Source organism: Brienomyrus brachyistius, unplaced genomic scaffold (genome assembly GCF_023856365.1).
Source record: "Brienomyrus brachyistius isolate T26 unplaced genomic scaffold, BBRACH_0.4 scaffold44, whole genome shotgun sequence".
NCBI classification, from domain to species: domain Eukaryota; kingdom Metazoa; phylum Chordata; class Actinopteri; order Osteoglossiformes; family Mormyridae; genus Brienomyrus; species Brienomyrus brachyistius.
Window position 1 is genome coordinate 967663 of NW_026042319.1, and position 14824 is coordinate 982486.

Below are 14824 nucleotides of genomic sequence, written 5' to 3' on the forward strand. Positions count from 1 at the left end.
CACTGTTTTGCAAAGGTCATTTTATAAGACATGTTTAAGGCTGTCCCAGTGCGGACCACATCAAACACAAGTGCCCGTGTAGATTCTGAAAATAATCTGCTAGCTCTTTGCTGTCAGAGTTTGCATAAGAATAATGAAATATGAACCAATAGATGGTCAAAATTTGTTCTGAAATGTAGTGATTTAAAGGCATGTTCTCCTGGAAAGATGAAATTCTTGTAGGACAGTAGGAGCCTTGTGGGACTAGGCTGGTTGTTTTGTAGTGATGGTTGCGGCATCTGGGTTGAGCAGCTGAACGGCCTGCTGGGAAGTAGCCGTGAAGCTCTCAGCCGCCTGTGGAAGCTCAGCGGCCAAAGCGAGAACCAGAGAATACACTGCAGCTTCCTGGCACATCTGCTGGGAGTTAGCCCCCCCCCCCAGTCTCCATACACATCACAGAGGTGAATTCAGGGCCGCACCCAGTCTGCTTGCACGTGACTTGATAAAATGGGGGGGGGTCCTGGTTGACCTCTCTCGGTTCTGCTCCCGCCTCTCGGCTTCAAGACAAGGAGGTCACCCAGGAGTCGGAGACCCCCAAAGTGAGGTGAAGGCACGGGGGGAGTTAGCGCGCGGACCTGTGCCGCGCCGGCTGGCTGTGTGATTGCAGGGGGACGTGTACCAGCACGCGGACAGGAAATGATCACATCCCGTTATAACGCGTCGCGCAAAGACGAATTAACGAGCATGAAATTAAAAACCGCTGTAGTACGGCGCTCTTGTGGATGGGGCCCGGGCTGCTCCTCGCTTCCATAAGCTTTTTGCTGGGCTTTTTCAAGGATCATAAATGGTTTTGTTCCTGTTGTCTTGAGGGCCAGACCAGAGACCCTCTGATTTACGAAGATTTGCTGCATCACCTTTGTTTTCTTTTTCTCAGCCCTAAAACTTTTCCTTTCCTAAAAAAGGAAAGAGTCTGAGTAGCTACCCGTTGGCTTCTCCCCTAAGTTTATGTCATGGGACCAGGACACATCCGAACATGAATGTCACAGCACAGGATGGCTTGGAAGAAAAAGTTTAGTCAATGTGTATCAGTGTCAGTGTAATAATGGGAACATTTCGAGTGAAGAACTCAACTCATCCCCACCCAAAAGAGACAAACACTACGATGACATCGCTTCTCCGCGCCTAATCACAAGAGAGTGCTTCACACCTGGCACTCGTTCAGCCCAGACGTTACTCAAAATCACAGTTGTGTCATAGGTGGTCATTGCGGAGGCCATTTTGTATTTAATGGGAATTAACATTATTCCCTTTTAAGCACTTTTGTATTTCCCCGAGGACATTCTGATTACATTAAGAATATTTGACAGAAATCAATTATTTATCTATGCAAGCACCGAGGACAAGCAAGAACCAGAGACATTTTGGATTTTTGTCAGTGTTTGTCAGATGGGAGTCAGATGGGAGTCACGCCGTACCTCATTCTCATGATCTGTCTGGGAGCTGTGAGACGTAAGATTAGAAATCCAGCTGAACAGGTCGGTGAGTCACAGCGTGTCGTGTACCCAGGTGCCTCACGCAATGTAGGAGCGTCCAGCCGCCTCTCGGGTCGCCTGCTTCCAAACGTGCCCCATCCACCATTCGCGTGGCCCGATTAACGCCATCCCAGATTGAGGGCTGTTTTCCATGGCCGGCTCCACTTCCCGACTTGCTCTGTGAGTGACCACAAGGCTCTCACTTGTCCTGCCAAATGAAAGAGGCCTTGTGTCCCTGGATAATGTCACTGTTAACTTGCTTCCCTGGCCACTTTCCTTAGATGTTTTGCCTTTCTCTCTAAGACCACCTTGATCATTTCCATAATATAACCAGGGCGGCCATCACAAGCGGTAATAGTGATAAAATGAAAAAAGTCCTTTATTTGCTCAGGTACATGTACTCTGGAATTCTTCTCCTCACCTGCCCCATCTTGCTCTTCCGATCTTCTGACCTTACGATCACAGGCACAGAGACTTCTCCTGCTGAGCCGCTCTCCACCGAGAAAAATACCGAGATACATGACTTTGCGTGTCATGCTGATGAACAGCTCTGCAGATATATCTTCAAAACTCCCTGCAAGGGTGTCCGTGATGTAAGCCAAAATGTTCCTACATGAGACATTGTCTCCTACTGTCAGTGTAGTAATATGTCAGGTCTAAGTTTAGCCATTTACAAAGAGACACGTCAAAAAATTAAAAGAAAAAAACATTGGTCAGCATAACAAAGAGAGCTGTAGCTGCCAGTTTAGGCCAAGGATTTGTGTTCATGGTCTGCCAGCTGTACTCACATCTCCCCACGTTCTTCTTCCCAGAATAAGTGGCGGTCATGTTGGAGTAATGACTTTTGCATTGCTGCATAAATATATTTTGCATTGGGGATTTGTATTGGAAAGTGGCACTCTCATAGTCAGGCTGGACGGTCGGATGGTCGCTCCTCCGTTTGGGGCTCCGACTCGCCGTCCGCAGCTTCGGAGGACGGACGCAGCTGCTCGCATGGCGCTTCTCTGACTTCATGCGCCAGCAGAAGGACTGGGTGCATTTCAGCCCGGACCCTGTGCCAGTGCCTCATGCTATTTGCGGTTCTAGCGATTTATTTTCCATGGCACCAGGCTCCTAACACATTTTCGGCCTTTTTGGGTTTGAAACAGCTGTAACCCAAGAAAGGGCTTAGATTTACGACCGGAATTCTCAAACGTCTCAGTCTTGGGACGGGATTTTTATATTAGTTCTGATGTGAAAGTCACACGCGATGGGGCTTTCAGCACTGTGCCCCGAAAATGATGTTTGACTCTCACCCGGAAGTACTTCTGGCTCTACTAGAAACTTTATTCCATGTGTCACAGGAATGGCATAGCCTGTGAAGCATGACTTTGATTACTGCATGTGGACTAGGATGAAAGCGCAAACCACAACTCCTTAGAATGTTATGCAGACCAGAAGCCCTTCTCTACATAACCCATATCATGTCGTGGCTTTGTGTTAAAGATATCTCCTCCCATTCAACAATATGTACTTAATCCTTGCTCCTTCATAGCTAGCCCCCTTTTCCCGTAAAAATCCGCGGCTTGTAAATCTGCACTTCCATAAAGTCAGAAGAATGTCCTTTGGCAGATAGCAGCTTGTGCCTTTGTTTACTGTTTGAGAAGAGGGTGACGTCACAGGAAACCGCAGAGTGTGGAAGCAGCCTCAGTCACGGGGGATCATGCTGCCTGAAAGGCCAACAATTTACAGTTAAAGACCAAGATAGAAAGCGGTGAGTAGGAGCTGCACCCCCCTTTCCAGCTCTCACTGGAACACATAGCCAACGACGCTGGCTATTTAGGTAACGAACAAGAGCAACACTGGGATTTCGACAAACAACCATTCGCCGATGCCTCCACCTTCCCAACTAGGGCATAACCGGTCGTTGTCCAAGAAAACAGGTTTAAACCACTGAACTGTTTCTCAGACCTTACAGTCTGTTAACCTCACCGGTTTAAGAGAATGAAAGTATTGAAGATTTAGAAGATCGTTTCAGAAGAATGCAAAATGAGAAGTACTCTGCAGAGAGCGTCCTTCGTAAGGGTGGGATCAATCATTCCTGTGCCAAACCCATGCAGCCATAAGCAAGCATAGGAGAAGATCTCTCTCGAGGATAAACTTCGCCTCATGTTCTAAGCTGACTGGTGGATTCAGGTGTTTTAAGAGGTGTGGTAGGTTATGATGTCACAGAACGCCGTATTTTTTTTGGGAAAGTTCCTGCTACTGACTACTGCTTTGTCTCTCCTTTATCCAGTGTAGTAAATATATCCGCGTATGTTTTATTGAAATGTAAAGAGACTCTCGGTGCAATAAATGCTCTTTACATCCCCTATAATCCAAGATGGACAGCCGGTCGGCAATAAATTATAATTCACAGTTAACCTGAAGGGAATTTCCAAACTCATTTTGGTGGGTTTGATTGTCACTCTCGTTTCATAATGGGATTATATTTCAACCATTTAGGACCCTTCAAAACGATGAAACTAATATCTGCAGGCAGTGATGAGCGTGTTTTGTATAAACGAGGAAGGAGACCAGCAGCGTAAGATATGTTCACGACGACAAAATAACTGCCACAGTCTCTCATGATTTAAAGGTGACCGAACTCAGGGGAGACTGGCAGACAGGCTTAGAACATTACATATCGTGCCCTGAAGTTTCCACAAGCGTTTGTGTTCTTTCTCAGAAAAACCGTTGTCGTCAGCACGTCCCCATTAGCTGTACCGAATAACGCACCACTACTCCTGTTACGAGGGGAAGCTAACAGCACCTAAAATCCTGTCACCTAAATGCCGTGAAACGTAAAGGCTGCTTTCTTGCAGCATTAGCGCAGGGATTCACCTGGGAATGAGCTGATGCCTCTCAGACAGACAGTCTGTGTGGCTCAGCTTATAAGAGGCTGACTGACCTCTCCCGGTCCTGCTCCAGCAGGTTGGTGAACTCGTCACTCTTCTGCACAAAGTCGCTGTGATTCCTCTTCTCGTCCTCCAGCTTGCAGAGGGCCTGCTTGTGGGCCTGTTCCACCAGGAGAAGCTGCTCCAGCGTCCGTCGATGCGTCTCCCGCGGCTTCTCCACCAGCTTGTCAAGCTGAGTGACCCAAAAACATCCTTCAGCGTGATTTTCTTTTTTTTTGCGTGATTTTTTTTTTCTCAGAGTAGCATAACAGACCCTAAGGAACCAGTAGTTATTCGGACAAACATGATGAGATCGTTGGCATTTCCAGCTATTTTGGCAGCTTCCGGGGGGGAGGGGGGACTTTTACCGGGTAGGATGGCTGGTGTTAAATGAGCGGACAGTCTCCATCAAACGTAAAACCTCAAAATCAATTAAGGACAAAGTCACTTTTGAATGTAAACGAAAACCCCCTTACCAAACCCCTGAAATACAAATAAACCTCGTCAGGTAGAACCAACACTTCCAACTGACACTTCCAACTAGGGCAGGATTTGTAAACTAAAATCAAAAGAACCTGGATTTCACTGAGTTCTTGCTGTCTGCTGATTGGTCGATCTCCTTTAATCATGTTAATAATCATTAATGTTAATGTGAAAACAGCTGGATGAGTCTCTCAGTTGAGGAAACAAACCAGTCAAAGAACAGGAACTAAACTAATTAGCCAAGAACAGGAGCCTTTCAGTTTTAAAGTAGTTTGTAAAACCTTGAAGTAGCTCAAAACGCGCCCCCCCCCCCCCCCCCCCCCCCCACCGACATGGATTATCTGGTTACCCCATTCAAAGCTTCTACTCAAACCTACACAATCCTCAAAATTACCCTAATAAAAATATTCAAGCTAATGAGCATCAGTGGAGTTTTGCTGAGCGATTTATCTGTAAACTCTGGGCTTGTGATTACTCACCATGGGAACACGAGCGCACACAAACCCAGACCTAGTTCCTGGGTGTCCCTGCCACCTTGTTTTATTTTTAAACAGTCAAGCAATGTGGAGCATCAACGCGCTCATCACTTTATGAAGGAGGATTTTAAAATGGCTGCCAGATGGCGGCGAACTGAGCGTGCACTTAAAGACGAAGATCTTCTGCTGGGCTGCTATTGAAATGCAGCCGTATAATATGCTCCTGCGGCTGACGACGAGCCTGATCCGTACTGAACGTGCGGCATACCTGGATACAGCAGCTTAGTTTTATAGTTATGAAAGCACAGAAACAGTACTGAATATTCACACAAAGGCAATATATACTGTACTTTTTAACTTTCCCCAGTAATAAAATCTATCTGGACAATCCTGGACAAAGTAATTTGTGCAGTAATTAAATTATTCTCATAATTTGACACTGGGGGTCTCCTACCTCGGCCATGGGCTTTTCGTAAATATCCTCCTGCCAGTCGTTGCCCTTTCCCTGAAGGGCATCTCTTTGTAAGGCCTGTAGCACCTTGTGCGGCGTAACAAATCCATAATGGGCTTCCAGTAGCGCCAGGTCAATCTTCTCAGCTTTCAGTACGGTAATTACCTCGTCTCTGGCCTGCACAAGAGAGACAAGAACCAGTCGGCCAGGGCAGAGAATGCAAGGCAGACAGAATCCGCGGCTGGATCAGATCTAGTCGTGATCTACCGGCTGTTCATCTCGACAAGGTCATCTGGGATCGCTCGTCTGCACCATAGATTGGTTCTGTGTTTTAGAAACAGCTGGAAGATCTGAGGTTGACGGGTGCCGGCCGGTGTCACCTAGATAGGCCACTGTGTTTTTGCCGAAGACTCCTTACCTGCAGCTCCCCCTCTAGGATGCTGAGCAGAAACAGGAGGTCGTCCCGGGAGAGGTCCCTGCCCTTTCCCGAGGAAGCACCTGCTTTCCTTTCACTTTTCCCACTGTCCCCTCCCTTGTGATTCCTCAGGACGGTGCCAGTATCGTCAGGGTGCTCCCTCCGCCGGGCCCGGCCTGCCCCCCGGCTCGGCGGGTCGTCGCACTCGGAGCTCCGCCGCCGCGAGCGTGCTCTGTGGTGGGACAGCTTGGTCTTGGCAGCCTTCTCCAGACTGTTGCTACGGGAACGCATGTTTGTTGACCTGCGGGAGAGGATGTGTTTTTTGTTTTTTTTTTCTTTCCAGATTTACAACAGTGTCATGGTGGAGTGATATGGGTGATGAACAATTCAAATGAATTGTGTGAAATGCCCAAGATCCCAAACAATCACACAAATGTTCGGGTTTGACTAAGGATGCAGATTTGGCTGTTAGTTCTGACCAATACGGTCTGCCAGCATGACGTTTTTCATATTTAAACAACATTTACCCTTGTGGATCAAAGTTTGGGCCTAATTGTGTGCATTTCTTCAATACAATGACCATATATTCAGCATCAATAGTCACACGGTACTGCATGGCCAATAGATTGTGTGCATCAAAGTAATTTAAGTCTTGAATACATGTGTACACAGATAAGGCCAAAGAATGGTTCAAACATCCATGTTGCGGCAGGATTTGTTGCTCCCCAGGAGCTTTAAACGATGCCATTGATTACAAACTTCCCACCATCAGGAACCAGCATGTGTGTATATTTCCATGGTACAAAAGAAGAAAGGGGTTAATGAACAGCCCATGCAAGCCTCACTGTGATACTAGCTGGTCTCCTAGTCCCAACATCCTGTCACTTAATCTAACCCACCCACCTCTGAAACGCTTCACGATATGGGGCCCAGAGTCTCCTAAGGTTCGATTTTTAGCTGAGCTATACATTCTGTGAAATGCAGGAAACGCGGAAGCTGCAGCAGCCGTGCAGAGTTCAGTCCGGGACACCGCTAGGCAAAGCAGACCTCGGGTGACTCACCAGATGGACTGTCTCTGTCTACTGTATTTCTGAAGAGTGTGCTATGTGACCATGATTGTGCCTGCTACCTCCCAGGGTTTCAGCTCGATCAAGGGGCCGGGGAGGGGGGGGGGTGGTTGGTCCTGTAATTGAAATGTTTGTTCTATACAGTTTATGTCTTGTTATTTATATATTTTTTTAAGCATACCAGCTTTTGTAATCCAAAAAAAGTTGTAGTTCTGCTCCCTCTATGTTTAAGGCCGAGATGGCTTTTGCAGTGGCGTGTGTAACATCTCTACAAGCCAGTGCAACTTCACAGAATCACTGCACAGACTAATCCCACTGGTTTGAGGGCTGTGGGTTAACTCTTGACTGGAGTTACTGTTGCCGATCCTACACCAGGGTCTCTCAGCCGCGGCTGTTTCGGCGACTAATCTGAAGAATCAGGAGTTCGCGGGTGTGTGGACACACGTCTGTGGTTTTTCTTGCCCCTAGTTTCAAACAAAATGGGGAGTTTAACTGATTTAAAGCCTTCGATTCGTGGTTCCTCTTTATGTTTGCTGTCGAGCTGTAGGGTCTGGATTTACAGTTCTGGTGCGCATATAGACCGACATCATTGTCAGCTGCAAGCCCATCACTGACAAATAGTAATAAATTAGGAATCTTGAGGATATGATGTAACTGTAAAGACCATACAGGCTTCCAAGGCTGAGAAAGATCCAAAATGAATTATCAAATCTAATATTGAAAAATCTAGTGCTGTGCAATACTGAAGGCAAATGAAGGTTTGTAGAGTAAAATGAGCTTTTCCCAACGCATCAGCGTTTAGATGCATAAGATGATGATTTAAATAGAGACGTTTTGTCATGGCATTTAGGTAGCTGTTTGTCAAGGAGAGAAGGCAGCTTTAATTGTTGGTTACTGTTTGTTGTTGCTGTGTGCTCATAGTTTCTCTGTTACAGCATTCTTTTAAAGGCATACACTAAATTAAATAAGAACACCAAGGTTGGCCAGTACATTGCAGATTAATTAGTGACCATATGAGGAAAACTGTGCGTGTAAGCTGACATGTTTATGGGAGTCTTTAACAGACGTGTATCCTCCAAGTGAACAACAGCAGTAGTTAAGTTGGGGAACATTACAAACATTCAGAGTGAGATGAAATGATTTTTATACGTGGGGACACACCTAATTATGAAGGACGTGTGAGGTGATTAGCTGTTAAAACGAAATATTAACAACAGACCCCTAAGCTGTATAGCTGCATAGCAAGACTCTTCCATTTAACGAGGAGGGTCTTGCGCAGAACTGTGAAGTGATGGAATCAGTTCGAGGCCAGTTTATTCTCATATCAGATTTCATCGAAATATGTAGCTGTTTTTTTTCTGCCGAGGAGCTTCCCTGGATGGCAAACCCATTGGCTGTCGAAGCTGAGATGACTAGCAAAACAAACAGTACATTCATAGGTGTCTCACAACTTTGACTCGCTCAGGCAGATCCCATTTTTCTGAGCTGCAGTAAGACCAGGAACCCCTTGCCAATAGGTGACCTAATGGTAAATACAAGCCTGGCTTGTTTGTGAGGGAGTTAGCGGTTGCCTTTGGTGCTTTGAGGATACTTTCTTTAGCACGCACATGTGTATGTCCCGAGCAGGGCTACACACATGCATGTATGCTGATATAAAACATAAGGCTAACATGGGGCACATTTTGGGATGATGCAGCTTGTTGTTCGGAGCAAAGATTTCCCAGTTACTTCCCAGTAGTTCAAGTTCAGCTTTCCCTCCTTAAATTCTAAGCTAATGTGTCATGATTTTAATGCTGATTTGGGATCAGTTTGTAAGGGGGTGTGTATCTGTACAGAGCTTTGGGCATTGGAGATATTTATGGTCACTAGCTTGGGATAACAGAGAGCTCCGCCGCGAAGGGGACAGCCAAGATGCTGCTGATTGCCTAGTTTTTTTGCTCACGGTTCAAGAGGTCAAGTCTTCAGCAAGAAAACATAAACGGGAAACGCATCTAGGGCTTTGGGATTTTGGCATAACACAGATCAAGTTGGACATAAAACATTGTTTGAGATTCATGATCAGAAAGAAAAAAAAAAATTACCAGCCACCGTAACTCCCTTGAAGAAATTACGACTGTTGAGTGTCTTTTGCCTTTAGGTTGAGTCAGGATAAAATGACATCACAGAACAGCAGTAAACTGATCAGTTGTTCATGTAACTCCAGGGTCAAGCAAGTCATAACAAGCCCGCAAGTTAAAGGTTACAGCATTGAGAGAACAACAGCATTTTCTGTAGTAAGGAACAAAACTCCACCCAAAGTCATCTATTACTCCATTCTTATGCTATCGTTTCCCAAGACTGCAGCTAATCGGATAGACACCACGACGGCAAACTGGCTTCGTTCTGCCTTAGCGCAGACGGCCTTTGGCAGGGTGACAGTGAAATATCAATTTTGCCGGATGTGATTTCATGCTCATCTGCCGCTTTTTCCAGGAGGCCTTCCCTGATGGATTCAGGAGATCTAGTATTGAGAGACCTTTTGTGGTGATTGTAGCATTGTAGATCTTCAGTTCCATGCTTTGGGGGGGGGGGGGGGGGGGGGGTGAGCCAAATGCTGGCCGGACCTGTAGGCGCTTTGGGGCTGTTGTCAGAAGGAATTACAGGCCGAGCTGAACCGTATTCCCTGCCCCCCCAGCTTGTAGATATTAGTTTGCCAAGAGTCTTCCTTACGTCTGGCACATCGAAATACTGGCTGGAAGCTGCTTTTAGTCTCGTAAGCAAGGACATGGTGCAGGTGAAGGTGTCCTCGGCAGTCACGAGGCTGAGGGTAAAGGAATATTAGTTGCTCGCTGATGAGACGAGCATAGCTGAGATTTATTGAAATTCCACAATTAGTGACTGCAATTATAGTACTATGGTTTAATCCCAGTACATTTTCTATTTAATGCTTAAAAGAATAGGTGAACATTCAATTGTTGGATGGCAGTTGAGCTTGTATATCCGTGTAAATAATTAGCTAACAGCTATTCCTTCAGGACTCATGCATAATGCAGCATGCGTCCCCGCAACTTGTTCCAATCATCCACTGTGCACCTGTTTCTTGCGATTTGTCTGTCTGCCTGCTGTTTAGGCCTAATAACTTCACTTTCTTCGATTCATGCTTTTGTGGTCTCCTTCTCCTTGGCAGCCTGCCGCGAGTCTGGACTTTGCCCCCTAATTGACCCCCGTGTTACACACTATGCTGCCCGGCAGCCTGCATCTAACCCATGTAAATACGGACTTCAGAATACGCCTATTGTCATTTGTTTGTTTCTTTAATGTTAATGCAAGTTTTGCCCGAGGTGTTTCACTGTTAGGCTCAGCCTAGGCTTAGTCAGGAAAGACCCTTGAAGGGAGAGCTATTCAAGGCAACCCGTTAAATCTGTAATCAAGGAAACAGAAGAACCGTTTTAGTGACATCAGGTGAGCGGGGCTTGAATGGCACAGTAACACTGGGGAACATTCTGTATGATGGTTATAAATGCGTCCCACTGGCTGTTGGGAGTTTTGGCCTATATCGCTCCGTGAAAAGTTGGCCATCAATAACACCTGACATTTTAAGGTTCGGTTTCAAACCCCACAACACAGCATCTCCAGGGGCAAAATGAAGCAGGTACCTCTGAGAAGGTCACTGGTAGCTTTAAATAATCTTTTTGTGCAGTGAAAGCCTGTGTTGCTTAGACATCAGACTACATTGGTGCTCTTCTGCTTTGCTCTGTAGATGTTGGTTTCTTGGATATTACAGCGCCAGTGTGTTTTGGGGCAGACGAAAGACTTTGCTGCAGCACTTTGTCAGCAGAAGATTTCCAGAGCTTTTTTCCATACCGTTACTTCCATATGCTTCTCCCACTATTGGAAAGAAGCACATTCCCTGTTGTGGAACTGGAATCCTAACCTCAGTTCTTGCTTATGATCAATAGGTGTGGTTTAGCAACACTAAAAGCCTTCAGATGTAATACAGTTAAATTGTACCTTGACTTGTGGTTAAAAATGAAAAGTACATTTTAATTTAAAATATGCTCGCTTAAAGTGAAATCCAGATTATGTCCGTCCCGCTCTTGCTCAATTTTGTGTTATTGATTTCCCTTGTGAGAGGAAGTGTAGTTTAGTAATCTGGGCCATAAACTCTTATATTTGAGTCCTTTTTTGGTGACTTTGCAGGGTCACGCATGTTGAACTTTCCATGAAAAGTCATGCTGACTTCAACTGCTATAATGGGGCTGTGCTTTGTTTGAAATTTTAAAGACAAGACCTTTTATAGTGCAGTAACCCTGGCACTATCTAAGCTTATTCACTTCAGCTGGAATAGCACCCCCTTCTGGACAATCAGCCACTGTAGCAGCAGTGGCCTGCTGCTCTTCTGGATTTTCTCATGAGACGTTGGCCACCCCAAACCAGGTGTTTTAAAGCCGAGCACTGAACAGTCGTAAGATGGCGACTGACGGACCTGTGAGCAAAATTCAAGGTGTGCAGCATGGCCTCCGGTGTCTGGCTGCAGTTGTATTGGATTATATGTTGCGTGTACAATAAGATTACCAGATAGAATGCAGGTTTTAGTGTTGAGTTCACATACTCTGTGGAGCTTTTTTTGTCCAGATATTGTGAGCTGATTTGACATGTCTCCCTTACATTTAATGTTACATATTTTTAAACGTGAATGTTGAAAATTCTTTATGAGACGTATACTCACTTGGGTAAAACTCTTAACCACGTGTGGTGGGTTTTGGTTGCTTTCTTTTTACCAGTGATAAATATCTCCAGTGACCATGAAGGAATGATGTCGTTATATTTTGTACCTGCTTAATGCAAAATACACAAAGTACAGCACTAGGTGTAACGCTATAATTCCTTGATAACTGCAGCACACTTTGTCCAGAGGGCCTTTCGTTGGATGCAGGGTTGGGTCTTGTAAAGTATTCTGCTCTATTTTTACAGGCAGGATGGGGCTCTTAAAGCCAGAGGTTTGGAAGGTGAAGATGCAGGTGTGTTCCGTGCTCCAGGGTCTGTTTGCACTGCTACCCTGAACCCACTGCCAGCCCCACATCCTGACACACACACACACACACACACACCAATGCCAGCCCCACATCCTGATACACACACACACACACACACACAGGTTTGTAATTATGTCTTTGTGGGGACTCTCCATTCATTTCTATGAGGAAAACTCTAATCCCAACATGACGACCTTAACCCATACCCAGTCCTAACCCTAACCCTAACCCCTACCCAGCCCTAACCTTAACCATAAGTAACCAAACAAAAAAACAAGCCTTTTTAGTTTTTTTGATTGCATTCACAGATCTTTGTGGGGACCTGAAAAACTATCCACAGCATCAGAATATCAGGTTCTTATTACAATGTGGGGGGCATTTGGTCCTCACAATGTAATATAAACACACACACACACACTGCACATTTCAGTAGAGCCTCGCATTCCTGAAGCCTGACATCAGAGCAGTGTAATTGTGACTGAAGCATAAGGGATGAATGGCCGCGCTTATCTGAGGCAGCTACCTGACAGGGGAAAGAAGAATGGACAGAAGGATAGATGGAGAAAAAGAGAAATGGAGGAAGAGGGAGTGGAGAAGAGCATGTAAAAAGGGATGTTGATATGAGAAATAGACATGAGAAATTGCTCCAAGCTGCCTTTGGTCTCCCTCCTCACTGACCACTTACGGAGGCCAGTGTGATGTACGCCAACATCAGATCAATCCTGGTAACATAGCAGTAACTACTTTGAAGGCCAGATGTATGTTGTAATGCTGGTGCCTGACGTGGATCAGCCGTTCCTGCTCCCGGTTTTAATGAAAACAGCGCTGAAACAAATCCCTAGAAGGTCACAGAACAGCTTTCCTTTTATTACAGTTACGGCCCATCAGGACTGAAGCCAGGACTGTGACCAACCTTCCATGTGATCTACTGCATGGGCAAGACCACAAATCAACCCAGAGATGCTTCTTAATTGGTTATTTCCTTACGGTCACGGCCTTAAAAATACCGAACATTTACTCTTCCCCAAAATTGTCAGTGTGCTCAGAGATTGGAATAAAGGCCGCAGAGTGAGTTTGTTTTAGTGCTGTCAGATATTCATATATTTTTTTTGCAGCAGTGCATTAGCTGAAAGGCTCACTGCCTTCCTTCATCGCAGTACCTCCCGATTATATATACCTATCAACATGTATCCCACTGCCATCGGCATTGCCTTGTGCTCAGGCGTGACCCAATGGTTCTCAGCAGAGCACAGCGGCCCACAAGTTCATCCTGTCTTATCATACGCACCCCAGACACTGCAGGGACCATTGAGAATGCATGTCAGCACACATGGATGCACACATACGTACACGCATGTGCCTGCAGCAGACAACGGAGTTTGAGGGCTCTGGGGGCTGTTAGACGGCCCTCAAGTGGTCAGGTCAAAAGGAGACAGATGCTGAGATCATCGGCGTGGAACATGCGTCACATGACATCCGCCGGTGTCGAGAACGTATAAATCTGTCAGCGAAGGAAGGGGTACGGTGTGTTTGTGCAGCGCTCGCCAAAGATCACATGACCCTGGCTGATCCAATGGCTTTGCTCGGAGTCAGCAGGTGGTGCTGGAAAGAGGGGCTCCTCTGCGAGTTCCCAGGAGTGGCCTTGAGTGGGCGCCCTTCCTGCTTGGACAGATTTATGGGGCACAGAGAGGCAACCGCATTCAAGTTCTCCCTCAGTCAAAGTCTGTGGCAAGTGCTAGTCATCACAGAGGTTCAGCTCGTGCATAGTTCTACGTGAAAGCTAAGTCCCAAAGCATATTCAACTAATTACAAGTGTTAGGGAGGTGAAATTAGATCAAACATAGCTTGGTGGGCTAGCAGGTAGCAATATGGACACAAAACAGACATTCGGTGGCTTAAGTCCTAAAATGCTTTAACCTGGATTAAACTCCTTTAGTGAAATCATCAGTTCATATAACTGAGTATAACTGTCAATCAGGACTGAAGTCACTTTAGATAAACTCTGAAATAAAAACAGCTACTTCAATATCATGTTTAATCATGAGGACAGCAGGTGTTTAAAACCTCGGGCCCCACGGCCCTATAGAAATCTAATTAAACCCTTAATTGCTTTAGTAGCTAACAGTATCTAACTGTAAGAGCCTAGCTATCTACAGAGGAGAGAACAGCCATTGCTATCCATGTCAGCTTTTATTTTTGGAACTTTTTCCTGCGTCACATAAATGAATGGATGACTGAGATTGTAGTGTGCTCCGAGCAGATGTTACAGCAGAGTCAAAGCTGCTCTTTTACGTGAGGAAACAGGCCTCTGGAGTCTTTTTCCACTCTTATCCACGGGGGAGGGGAAGTGGGGACAGACTGGTGGTATGTAACTGGTTACGGTTCAGTGTAGGGCCTCTTTTGTGCTGGATTTATGTAACCGCCACTTGAGTTTTTTTTTTTTCCCCAGACAGAACTTCTGCAGCATTGAGTTTAGCTTAAACGTAAATGT

At 45.8% G+C, this 14824-nt stretch overlaps 2 protein-coding genes across 3 annotated transcripts in view; one reads left to right on the forward strand and one right to left on the reverse strand.

Annotated features, from left to right (window-relative positions):
- filip1l (filamin A interacting protein 1-like) overlaps positions 1-14824 on the reverse strand; it is a 60354-nt gene that overhangs the window by 36667 nt on the left and 8863 nt on the right. The window contains exons 2-4 of the mRNA XM_048999348.1: positions 6255-6552; positions 5840-6013; positions 4441-4619 (exon numbers count right to left, since the gene is read on the reverse strand). Of these exons, the coding sequence (XP_048855305.1) occupies positions 4441-4619; positions 5840-6013; positions 6255-6542 (641 nt within the window). The 5' untranslated portion in view covers positions 6543-6552. The remainder of the gene's footprint in view (positions 1-4440; positions 4620-5839; positions 6014-6254; positions 6553-14824) is intronic.
- Positions 1-14824, forward strand: part of cmss1 (cms1 ribosomal small subunit homolog) — a 63812-nt gene that overhangs the window by 31014 nt on the left and 17974 nt on the right. The gene's annotated exons all lie outside the window — the stretch shown is intronic.